General features: G+C 39.0%; 1 protein-coding gene across 3 annotated transcripts; it reads right to left on the bottom strand.

Moving 5' to 3' along the window:
* Positions 1-288: 288 nt before the first annotated feature.
* Positions 289-11,715, bottom strand: tmem19 (transmembrane protein 19). Of its 3 annotated transcripts, none has more exons than XM_032588730.1 (8): positions 11,606-11,715; positions 7,110-7,257; positions 5,888-6,001; positions 2,665-2,802; positions 1,921-1,997; positions 1,674-1,851; positions 683-892; positions 289-609 (listed from the first exon to the last, which is right to left on the bottom strand). In XM_032588730.1, exons 2-8 carry the CDS (start codon positions 7,237-7,239, stop codon positions 449-451), a joined length of 1,008 nt encoding a protein of 335 aa, XP_032444621.1. In that variant the 5' UTR covers positions 7,240-7,257; positions 11,606-11,715; the 3' UTR covers positions 289-448. The 3 variants fall into 3 exon arrangements, with proteins under 3 accessions (XP_032444621.1, XP_032444619.1, XP_032444620.1); XM_032588728.1 differs by lacking the exon at positions 11,606-11,715 and adding an exon at positions 9,117-9,463; XM_032588729.1 differs by lacking the exon at positions 11,606-11,715 and adding an exon at positions 8,007-8,393.
* Between the last annotated feature and the right edge of the window lie 1,637 nt (positions 11,716-13,352).

Raw genomic sequence — 13,352 nt, 5'->3', positions numbered from 1 at the left:
TAAAAAAATATTTAAATGTTTAATAAATAAGTTCAAAAATGTAAAAAAAAAATTTGTTGAAAAAAGTAGTTAAGAAATTATTTTTTTTAAACTAATTTGATCCATTATGTATTTGATCTTAATAAAATAAACCTGAACCTTTTGTGCCTCTGAAATTAAAAACATGAAATCCAAATTTCTTCGTGGTGCATTCACTGACCAGATAAAGGTCGGAGTTTTGAGCGTTGAATTCCTGAACTGTTAGACGTGAGGTATGGAAAGCTGTGAAAGATTTAAACAGAGTCGGAGCAGATTTACAAAGAATGATCAGTAGTTTATTAAACTCAGTGATTTTAACTCGTTTTGTGGCGTAAATGATTAAATCGTTTCTCTGCAGGTCGTCGGAATGAATTTACCAAACGATGATGCTAATCCTCATGATCAGAAACACACGGTCCGTATCCCGGGCCTACCGGGGCCACAGGCCCCAGGCCAGGCCCGGCAGGAAGAGTGCCACCAGCACCGAGGAGAACAGGTTGACGGCGTTGTTGTCCATGACGGGCTTCCCGCAGATCCGCCTGGTGGTGGCCGACTCGTAGCTCACCACCTTCCCGATGCTGGAGTCAAAGCCTGCGGGCACAGAGGGCATGGGCTCGGTGAACGCGGCTTTAACCCGGCGACCGGACGGCGAGCGTTAACTGACCCGAGTACTGCATGTGAGCGCCCAGCAGGGAGTCCAGCATGGAGCCCAGCAGCCCCGCCACGCCGCCGTACAGAACCACGGGCCACTGCGGGTCGGCCAGCGGCAGGTCGCCCACCGCCAGGAGCTGCGTCGCAAAGTAGGCCACGCCCACTGTGGCCCCGCCCAGGAAGCTGGCCGCCAGTCCGACCGGAGTCACGCCTCCGTTAGTTCCTGGAGGAAAAGGTAAAAAACATTCGGGAAGCTTTTAAGGCGCTTTTTAAACTGAAACGATTAATCATGAGTAGTCACAATTAATCGATTATTGAAATAATTGTCAACTAAATTAGTAATCAATCGCTAACTGGAGTACACAGAGTCAAAAACCCAAAATGCCCCAGCAACAGTGAGTTTTCTAGGAGAATATAGAAAATACAGACTGTGTGTTTAGGAAACGATTAATCACCATTAATCGTTTATTGAAATAATCACCTCATTTAATAAATTAATTGTTAATTGGAGTATTCAGACTTGGAGGCCATTTGCTGACAGAACACTGAGCAATAAGTTTCAAAAGAGATTATAGAAAATTTAGACCATATTTGTATTTTCACATACAAAACTATTTTCTAAAAAAGATTTAATTTTTACAAATGAAACGATTGTTTATCATTTTGTACAGTTTTTACTGCTCTCAGTGCGTTGTTGTTGTCAGAGTCCTGATTAGTAAATTGGTTGACAATCATTTTGTTTAATCGTTTAATTTCTAATCTAATCCAGAGTAGATTATCTGTCTGCTGATCAGAGCAGAGAAAATTAGCATCTCTTGAAATTAGTTGATTATTTCAGCAACCGATTAATCTGATTAATCATTTTGTTCTTCTAACACATAAAATCTGAAAAGTGTGGCCTGCATTTGCATTCAGCTGAGGGAAAACCTTAACTTGTTGTTCATTCGTCTCCAGGATGTAGCTCTGGACTTTGACTAGGCCCTGGACCTGAAGCGGTGTCTCACCTGCTGGGACTTCCTTCCAGGTGGTGATGAGTCTGGGCTGTGATTGGCTGAGGACCGGCCCCACCTCCGACGCCCAGGTGTCGCCGGCGCTGCAGGCAAGCGCGCCCAGCAGCGACAGGCACATCCAGGAGGCCGAGTACTGCTTCCCGAAGTCGATGGGAATCTCTCCGGGGCCGACCTGCAGCAGAGCGGCGGCGGTGAGCGAGGGGGCGGGGCCTGACGGCGAGCGGCCGGTTCGTGTTTTTACCTCGATCATGTAGAGCAGCGCCAGCTCGGTGGGAACGCCGCCGTTACAGAACACCTGGACCCAGTTCCTCTGGCCGCCTGGCAACAGAACCTTCAGCTTCACAACTTTTTATTTAACAATAAATAATTCCCACTAGTCTGAATCAGAAGTGACCCGCGCCATCTTGGCAGGAAAGCGGTGCGAACCCACGGCTTCAGACCAACAAAAAGAAAATATGTGGCCACTTAACCAATGAAAGACAAACATGAACAAAATGGCTGCTGTTGGGCTCCACCCGTATGAGACGGAGAAGGAAAACGATGAGCTGCTCCGATCTGGAACTACGACATAGTTCACTATTCAGTGAACACAATCAACGATTAATCGGATTAATACATACAAACTCTTGGTGTGAATAACCAGGTTCTGCTGACTGGCAGAGTGAGTACAGGCAGTAACAAACATGGAGGCTACATGTTATCTTAGCTAGCAGGTAAAAGCTACTTCAGCTAAGCTAATCTTGCTGGTTCTTCAGTAAGTGCTACAGTAAATATCACTGATATTTATCTTACAGAGTGTAGAGAACTGTAATGTACTTATGATATTTATAAGTTAAGAATGAGGGAAGATCTAGTTCTAAGCTTGTGGCTTGTTTATTGTTGTCATAGCAACTGCCTACCAAGATGGCTGTCAGTTACAAAGCTCCTTGAAGTGCGATGATGTCACAGGAGAACTGTGCGGTTAATTCGTCTCTGATCGTCTCACCTTCTTTGTACTCGGCGTCTATCTTCCTCTTCTTCTCGGCGCCCCACCGGGTCAGCCGGCTGGAGGTGAAGAAGAACGCCAGCAGGGCGGAGAAGAAGCTCAGGTTGGCCATCGTCAGCACGAAGCCCACCAGGAGAGCTGCAGAGGTCAAAGGTAAAGTATGAGGTAATCTGTATATCAGTTTGATTTATCTTTATTTGTCTTCAGTGCCACGGTTCTCTTTAACTCGACTCGTTTTCTGGTCAGACGAGACACAGGCGGGTCGTTTATAGGAGCCGAGGTCAGAGCACTGCTCAGCATGGTGGTGGCAGCATCATGCTGAGCAGAAAGAGGACTGCCACTACGTTTTCTAACTGAAAATCAGTGTTTGTGATCTCTGTGGCCACGTTTGAACCATTTGCAATGGGATCTCCAGTAGCAGTCAGTGTTGCAACGTAAAAGAAGATGCTTCTGACTCAAGACAGTGTCATGTTCATCCTGACACTGTAACTGCCCAATATCCAGCCAGCAGAGGCAATATTCCACAGTAACAGGTCCTGGATGAGCAGCGCTGCTAATCCACATCCTTTGCTTTTGCTCTCTGGTTCTGAAGATGCTGGAGTTGGGGATCAGATCGATGAGACGAATGAACTTCATCTTCCTCTCTCTGCATCCATGACTAACTAACTTTCATCTCCTCAGTTGTTTTTTGAGTTTTTGAGATGCTAATCAGCTCCCAGATGTAAAATAAAGAAAAGACTTGTTGCCATGGTTACGCATCACTAGGCCTGTAACCATAGCAAATTTTGCTGAACGATTAATTGTCTCAAAAATTATTGTGATAAACGATAATATTGTTTGAAGACCTTTTTACACTGATTTAATGGAAATGATGTAATAATGCATGTGATTTCCTGCCAAAGATAGATACACTTTATTTTCAAAAGAATATTTAACACTGGAACTGATAAACAAAATAAACAAAACAACCAAAAACAAAAATAAAATTAATTCTCAGTCTCCATTAACAAAAAACTCACTTGAACAAAAAAACTAAACAACATAAAGCCAAAGTGGAAATAAATACTGCATTCAATCACAAGATTATGAAGTCTGTATATTATGTTGCCCTTCAGTAATAATTAGATTTAAATAGAGAAGATGGGCACATCGACTACCTGATGCAATAATTCACACTACATGATTTTTTGCTCCTATTTTTCCCCTTACAACAATCTTAGATCGTTGGTCTTTCTAAGATTGTGCCGCTCCGATCTAAATCTGGGTTTTTCTCCAACTGGGAGCTTTAACTACACCTGTTGAATGTGACGGGCAGCCAATCAGAAAGCAAGGATTCTCCTCCTGCTTTCTGAGGGGAAATTACGGAGGGGAATCCCAAGCAACCCGAAGTCCAGCGGACATTGGAGATGATATGTGGAAACAACATTAATGTTTATTCAACATGCAAAGAATATAGAAATGACAAGAGGAGGAGTTGGAGCGAAATTACTACCGCAGTTGATAAACCCGGTAACTTTTCAGCTGTTCTTCGTTAACGTGACGTAAATAAGTTATAATGATTTTCATTCAGTCAGGACTTTACGCTGACACTAGCCACATGCATTGCAGGTAGATTGTAGTAAAGCATTGATTAATGCCTGGTTTTAAAATTAGTTCACTGAACTTGTAGCCATTATTTTGTGCCCATTGTTGGACACCACACGGCAGGACCGAACCCGATCGAACCGTTAATGTGTGGGTCTGTCAGGTTTTGAAAATGGGCCGACAATCGGCCAACAGCTCTAAGATCGGGTCGTGTGCGCTGGGCTTTACACTAAGTAAAATGAGAAAGGGAGGAGTCAGTGGAGAGCACCGGAGTTGAGCCTTTTTTCATTCTGTGTCATTAACAGAAAGAGAAAAAGGCCGGAAGAGACGATAATGCTGATAATTAAAATGACGTCGATAGTTTTAATTTATCGTACGATTAATTGATTTATCGTTTATCGCGACAGGCCTAGTATCACATAGAAATATGAACAAACATCCACAAAAAGAGCAACCAGAACCAAAGCAGAGCTTCTCCACCATGCTGCCACCACCATGCCTGACAGTTGGAACGGTGGAGAAAAACTCAGATCCTTCAATCATAACTTCCATCACCCAATAATAATCTGATCAGAAAACATGTTGACAGATAAAAACTCTAGATAGATTATTTATTTTCCAGAAAAACAGACCAGATTTAGGATTATATCTGAGCCTAAACATCAAATGTTAAGAAAATCCCCAATAAACTCGAACTCATTCACCCGTCATGACACTGTCTTGAGTCAGAGGCATCTTCTTTTACGTTGCAACACTGACTGCTACTGGAGATCCCATTGCAAATGGTTGTCTTTAAAAGTTCATGTAGTTTAATGTTGGAAAATTGTAAAAACAACGTTTCTAATAAATCCATAAAAGGAGAAAATCAGAAGAAAATGACATAGCAGAAAACTAAAATCTTTTCCTCAGCGATCGTAGCTCTGACTGCAGAATGTCGGATCTTCACGCTCAGAATCAGCAGAACCTCAGAGAACAACGATCCTCTGTGTCCAAGTGTTGGCTGACCTCTGACCTTTTTAAAGTCGGCGTTCTGCTGCTGTCTAATCTAAATCTGCGGTTGTTTTATGGAAGCACAATGACGCAAGACGAGGGCAGCTGCAGCCGTTTCAGGCTCAGTGAGGCCACGACGTAAGCAGTGTCTTACCACAACCTTCTGAGCCAAAGCTAAAAATAATCAACCAGTTATTGATTATTATTGGAGGCGTTTTGAACACAGCGAGCGTTGTTTCGTTTCCTAAAAGGTTTCTGCTGCAGTTTGTCATGTGATGAAACGACATGACAGGTTTTCCTGGGAAGGAGGAAATTTGAACCGGATCAAATGGAGAATGTGTCCAGTGACCTAATGATGTCAGCTGCTTAAATCTCCAATAAACCGCCAAAAAATCTGAATTCACTCATTTAATTACTGTTCGAATGAAACGGCCAACAGGAATTTATTAGATTTCAGGAACTACAAAGTTTATTTGGCTTGTTCTGATTTCAAATTTAAGTTAAGTGGCCTAGTCAAAGTCCAGACCAAAATCAGATTTAAAAATCTGATCTGCCTGAGTTGGAGCTGTTAAGTGAACAATAACAGGTAAAAATGTTTGCAGATGAACCAGGAAGTAAAACAGATTCTCTTTCCCTCTGAGCGACTCACCGCCCAGCGCTCCGGACCGGTCCAGGCTGCGTCTCTTCAGCGCTCGGCTCGTCAGCATGAGGGGAACCAAGATGGAGAACAGCCATCGCCATGGCGACACCGGCTGCAGGTTCCCTTTGGGAAACAGAAACGAGCCTCAATATGTGTAGAAAAGAACAGAGTTCAACACTTTTCCCAGGAAAATTCAAGAACATTCCAGGTGAGTTTTCAAGCTTTTCCATTCAGCTCTTTAAATATCCTCCACGGTGGAGGCAGCATCATGCTGTGGGAATATTTCCACTTTCTCAAATTTTTATGACATTCTGTGAGAATTTACTTATAAAAATGACGTTTTGCAGTTACATAAACTTGGGCTGAAACAATTAATCATAATTAATCGAATATTGAAATAATCGCTAACTAATTTAGTAATTGATTAATTGTTAACTGGAGTATACAGACTAAAAAAGCTGAAAGAATAACATACCTGGAGCAGAAATTAAGAACAAATATTTACATTTAAGTTTAAAAAAAGTCTGTAAATATCTGTGACACAGAACTTCATTAAACTTCATTACAGTACTTCTAAAAACCAACTTCAACTGCTTTCAACTATTAACCGATTAATGCAAAAATGTATCAATTAATCTACAAGTGATCAGTCGTTCACCAGAGGAATGGTACGTTACTGCAGTTTAGGGAAAACAATGTGTTTTCTTATTGTCGTTAAATGAAAAATCTGCAGAATGTGTCAAATTGTTTATTTGATTAATCGATTATTCATCTGAATAATTACTCAAATTGTAAGTTGCAGCCCTAATAAAAAGCAACATTAAATACCAAATTTTAATACTTTAAAAACATCCGGGCGTGCCGTGGTGGCGTAGTGGTTAGCGTGACCCGTATTTGGAGGCCTTGAGTCCTCGACGCGGCCGTCGCGGGTTCGACTCCCGGACCTGACGACATTTGCCGCATGTCTTCCCCTCTCTCCTTCCCCGTTTCCTGTCAGCCTACTGTCATATAAGGGACACTAGAGCCACAAAAGACCCCCTGGAGGGGTAAAAAAAACCATCCACGTAGCTCCAGCTATTAGATATTATTTTCAATATTTTCCAGTGGACTGTTGAATATCCATGACCTGGTTTTTTAACAGCAGCAGCTTCCGATCGGTTCTGGGAAGAGCGCATGGTTTCACGGTTTGGTTTTACGTGATAAGTTCTGAGCTGATCCCGCGGCGGCTCACCGGACACGGCGCTCATGGTGAGCGAGATGATCCAGAAGGACAGAGACAGCGCCAAGGTGACGCACAGCACGATCATATCCGTCATCATCTTGAAGTATTCCTTGGACAGGATGTCGTTCTCAGAGTCCATGATGTTCGAAAGGTGCAGCTGCAGAGAACAGATTGTAGGAAACACAGACTAGAGGGGCGCCGTGCTAGAGGGGCGCCAAACAACGGTAGAAAATGTATTTCTTATAGTCGTTTTCTTTAACAGCTGTTTGTTCATGTGTAAATGCAAAAATAGATGCTAAATATCTTCCCCTAAAGATGACAAAGTTTGGAAACCATTTCTTTAGACACCAAACTCCACACCAGCTATGAAGCACGGCAGTGGAGGGATGATGATTTGGACTTGCGATGCAGCCTCGTCTTCTCGGTATCTTGAAGTTTTTGAGTGTAGCATTTATTCTGTTTACTAAAATATTATACAGTGAAATGTTAGATAATTAACTCAAACTTTAATGAATAAAAGGATGTGACTGAAGAAATGATTTAAAAAGGACCGTCAGTTTTTGCTGCTGAAGGAAGGTGGATATACAAGCTATTAATTCATTCAAACACTCTTTATGTAATGTTTTAATAAATAAAGTTTAATGTGTTAGGTTGTTTTCGGGTGGTGTCATTAATTTTACTTCGGTAAAAACCTATTTTTGCTCCTCGAGGTGAGGAGAAAAAATAGGTTCGTCTTTAGTTACCCGGGTTGTGAGAATAAATAGCATTTCATCTTCTTTGAACATCTATATATATATAGATATATATAGATATATATATATATATCTACTCTTGGCTTGATTTTGTGGCATTTTAAAACCATTTAACATTGACAAATTGCGAGATTTAAGACGAGTTTTGACTCACCGGTTTCCGTCGGAGCCATCCTAATCTCCCTCTCGCTGTAACATCTAAATTTAACCGTTTGATTTATTTTTAAACAAAATTAGTTTTATTTCTTCTGAAAATATGGAGACAAATTAACTACTTATAACAGAATGGTAAGAAATAAAACGATCAGCTCCTCGTCTGAAGCTTCGCGATGACCGTTGTCCGGAGGGGAAATAGGCCGGCGGATGAATTTAAGTGCCGGACTCATTTCCGCCAAAAGCTTGACTCTTAAAGCAACAGTAACCATAACGACGCTTCGTATTTAATTTCAGTGTAGCTATTTGTTAGCTTCATGTATTCCATGGATGTAATTTTTTTATAAAATAAAACAGTTGCTGGTTCATTTTTCTTCCACAGTGGCTGTTTTACTTTAACAAATATCTGAATCCAGTGTTTGTAATGTCATTAAGATCACCATACATTACTTCTGTTTACCTTTAACAACATAAAAATTGTATATAAAATATTTTTATTAATATTTTCTACATTAAATGACATAATTAGTTGGCTGAGTGAGTGCCTTGTGCACATGTTCATCTAACTCTGCAAATTCCTATGAAACTGGTTAGTTTCAGCACCAAACCCTCTTTTTTTAAACTCATAAGGACCAATAAACTTAAATAAATTTATTAGTGTCTAGAAAATGAGCTATTTCAAAAGCCTCTGGTACTGTAAAGTCACAAATCAGTAGGCACTGCCCTGTTACCTAGCAACCCAACGAGAGTTCTGGCACGCTTGGTCAGCTGGTTTTACCACTGCATGTGCCGTACAATGGCTGCTGGAAAAGACAAGTGTTTTGTTGTCATCTTACCATCCAGAAACCACTTTCTTCTAAAACATCTCCTTCTGAATTGAGAGATTCGGGTGTAATGAACATAGACTTATTCTAACCTGTTCATGAAGCACAATAGGTCACTTTAAACGGTAATAAAACGTAGGCGATGTTCCTTTTTGTAGATTTTGGTGGAAAACCACATTGAATCCATTTGAAAGAGTTTAAAGCAGCAAAAGTGTAAAATCTCAGTGTGACCCGAGCAATATTATAGAAAGCTACTGAAAGCACAGGTAGGACATAACAGAGCTCACCATTTTCTCTTGTGCTTCTAGCGGCACGTAGTTCAAAGCTTCATTGGTGAAGATCTGTCTCCGCTGTGGTCCCATGTGATGGGATTACATCCCAACAGCAGGAAGAGCAGCAGAGCACAAACGGCGCTCTGTCTCCAGAAAAATCCCCAGCGGAAACAAATACTCCAATCAGATGACTTTAAACGAAGCTGCCAACAGCTGGTTGGACGTTTCCTGTTCCCATGACGACGCTTTGAGTTTATCATGTGTTCTGTGGGTCGTGCTGAACTGTAAAGGAACTGTGTGCGTTGGTCAGATCAGACAGAAGCTGTTGTTGGAGCTAAATTAGGGACGTAAAGTTTATTCAAAAGAAAAGAAAATTGAAACTGGAAAAAAAATATTTGCAACTGAAAAAATACTTTTAGAACTGGAAAAAAGTCTGAAACTGGAAAGAAATTATTTGAAAGTGATGAAAAAAGATTTGGAAATTGAAAATAAGATTTCAAAATTAAGAAAAATTTTAAACTTAAAATATTTTCAAAGCTTTGAAAATAAAAAAATTAATATTTTTCAGATTCAAGATTTCTTTTTTCAGTTTCAGACATTTTTCATTTTCAAAATATTTTTTCAATTAAAATAATTTTTCTTTTGAACAAACTTTATGGCACCAATTTAGCTCCATATAAGCTCACTCATCAGGTCTTGATGCTCAGTTCCTTTATTATTTTTTTTGCGTGGTTCTTTGTTCTAGTTAATCCCAACCTCAGTCAGACTTCTGGGTGAACGGTTCTGACCCAAAGCGACCGGTATGCGCAGAAGAAGAATGGAGACGTTAAACAGCACTGCTCTGTTTATGGCATTAATATGGCCGCCGCGTCTATGGAGGGTTTTAAAGTTTATTCACAATGGAGGCCGACAGGATTGTCACAAAATCATAGCAAGATGAAGGAAGGCCAGTTAACAGAAACGGCCTTTTGGACGTGGGGTTGGACCAGGACTGGTTGGACTGGGATGTGATGCGTTCACTGACTCAGACTGCTTTCATCAGTCCGTTATTATAATTTTCAGCCATTGTTTACGTCCGGGTTTATCGCGTCTAGCGTCTTCTGATGTAGAATTATGACACGTCTCACGCCAATGATGTAAAAGTTGGATAAAAGCGTAGAACTGATAAATGTCCCATAGCTTTCTCCAACTGAACAGAAACTGAAGTTATTATCTTTGGACCTAAGCAGAGTTAACACACAGCTTCAGTTATTACAGGCAGAAACCAGAGGTCATGTTGAAATCTGGGTGTAGTGATGAACTCTGACCTGAACATTCACAGTCACATAAAGACGGTTACAAAGTCGGCCTTCTGTCACCTGATGAACATTTCCAGGATTAAAGTACTAATGTCTCAGAAAGATCCTGAGTAGTGATGGGAAGTTCGGCTCTTTTCAGGAAGTTGGCAGAAAGGCGTTTCCGTCCTGAAAGATCTTCTTGAACTTTCCCATTGTTCTGGATTTTGATTCGTACGGTGGCCTAGATGGTTCAACAAATACAAAACCCTCGACATGACAACACAATTCAGAGTTGTTCTGTTAACTTCTGTTTCAATATTATTTATGTTGGGATTTTGTTGGTACAATTTTTAACTTAGTTGTTTTTACAAATTCTATTTTGTGTGTGTTGCCTAATTATTTCCTCCTGGAAAAAATACCAACTCAAATACATAAAGTCCAAAATGAATATAATATAGATGCTCCTTATGAGCAGATGAAAACTTCTAACCAGACATGCTGATTGTTCTGTCAAATATCAGAGAAAAACTAAACTTATAGAGGCAGATGGGTTTCAGCTAAATATCACCACAACAAAGAAATTAGTTTCTAATTGGAAATTCTGCATCTGGATGTCCAAAAACATTATTTTGCCATAAAAATAAGATACAAGGATTAAGATTAGCATTTCAGCAGGAGGGTTGGATGTTTTTTATAAGTACATCACATTAAAAAGGAACATTAATAAAGACAGCATTGAAAAGTAAGAAAACACCTATTATAGAAACAAATCTGCCAAATTAGTTTGGAAAAATTAACTGAAATTTTTTCAAATTTCAGTTAATGTGGAATTAACTGAAAGTTAATTTCAGTTAAAATGGTATAAATGTGTTAAACAGAACCTGCCAGAATCCCAGATAAAAAATCAGTATAGAAAACTAGAACCGGGTGGACAGAAAGGAACCCGAAACCTCTCTAGCGTTTCAAACAGGAATGGAAAAGACAAATTAAAGTTGACAAAAATAACAAAACCCACCTTAAAACAAATAAACAAGAAGGAAAATCACCTCATAATTTACTAAAAAAGATTGTATTTATAACGGCAGAGTTTATTTTGCTCTTTGAAATATCAAATGAGTCATTTTAAAATTGGTAGCAAGCTTTACTTTAGGATAGTTATACTTTAAAAAGCTAAGAAATGAGCTGAGATGATGCTGATTCACATGACTGCAGAGGGATTTGACCTACCGCGCCAAGAAGCGTTGATGGAGATGAGAGGAAATGTGGTTTGAGATTTTTTTAAGCAGCTGGCTGTTTTTAAATGGAGCGAAGATCCTCCCCCTCTGGAGCCAAATTCAGGGAACGTTTTATTACCATCCACAGGATTCATAAAAGAAACACTGACCACGTTATTAAAATGATGTTTACACGCAGCAGTTTAGGGAAATCCTGGAGCGTTCACAGAAAATGGGTGATATTTTTAATTACAACACATGCTTTCCAGGGAAAGCTTGGTCTTAATCTGATTTCTAAATAGAATCAAAGTTCTGTAACCACTACTTTCAATAATTATAATTCCAGACAAATATATGTTAATACAAAAATCTATTTTTAAATAATTATTTATTGAGAGAAAAGAAGCGATCCAAACCAACCTGGTCCTTAATGAAAACAAATTCCTGCTCTCATTAAATTGTGACTAAACTGTGAACAAAATTTGACCCAATTTACCAACAAACCACTTTCTGATTAATATGAGTTACCTTTTGTAAAGTTACACTGTCAATAATTACAGCAAGAACTTGGGTTAATTTTTCCATCATATTTTCAACATGTTATTTAGATTCAAGCTAAATATTTATTCCAAAATCAAATAGTTAGCTCTAAACTAAATATAGTTATCAAATGTAATAATTACATAATTAGCTAACTAAATAGTTACCTAAAACGCTAAAAAATTAGCTTCAAAATAATTATTTAGCTCTGAGTTTTAGTTAAAGCTAAATACTTATTAGCAAGCAAAGTATTTAGTTCACAAGCTAAATGTTTATCTCCACACTAATGATCAAACTAAATAATTAATTTGAAGCTAAATATTTAACTTGATGGCTAATTATTTAATTTTCTAACTAAATATTTTGCTAGGAGATAAATATTTAGTTTATCAACCTAAATATTTATCTTTAACAAAATATTTATTTTGAAACAGTGACATTTATAAATGAAGGAATACTAAGGTGAAAATATGACAGAAAAATTTCCCCCCATTATTTTTCTTCTATGATGGGCAAAATAACCAAATCATTGCTGTTGATTTTTGACTTTGGCTTTACAAACTCCACTCCTTGGATTAAAATCAAACACAGAATCAAGAAATGATTTACATAGAGCATGAATTAGGCTGAAAACCTCCAAAAGCAACACATTGCACCCAAAACTAAAGATAATCAAGAACAGATGAGACCCAGAACAAACATAGAAGATTGATTGTAAAATCTTTGTTGTTTTGGTCTTTACAAAACAACACAAATGGACATATCCAAATAACCGACATCTAAAATTACTGATGAACAGCAGCTCTCATTTTAAAGCTCTTTATTGTTTTATTTTTTTACTGCTGAATACAAGGACACAAAGTCTCTTATTTCCACGAATTATTCCAGTGGAGCTCCACGCAGAATAAGTTTAAAAAAAAGACAGACAACTGATTCCCATTATTCTAATCATTCACAGTAAAGAGACATAATTGCATTGGCTCCACTTCTGTGGGACAAACCAGGATTCTCTGAATAGGAAAATGATTTTGTTTCTAAGATAAAGTCAGACCAGCAGACAGAACAGTGAAGCAGATTCATGAGGTTGTTGCTGTTTTTGCAGATATTTCAGGAAACTTGGGAATAAATTTCAGTTTATGTACTCATGAAATATTTATTTGAAAGATTCTGACTGAGAAAAAAGAAGCGATCAAACCATTTAAAAGGTACTATGTTTAACT

The sequence above is a fragment of the Xiphophorus hellerii genome, chromosome 17, assembly GCF_003331165.1.
Source record: "Xiphophorus hellerii strain 12219 chromosome 17, Xiphophorus_hellerii-4.1, whole genome shotgun sequence".
NCBI lineage: Eukaryota > Metazoa > Chordata > Actinopteri > Cyprinodontiformes > Poeciliidae > Xiphophorus > Xiphophorus hellerii.
Note: the sequence above shows the minus strand (reverse complement) of the source record. Positions and strands in the feature narration are given on the sequence as shown.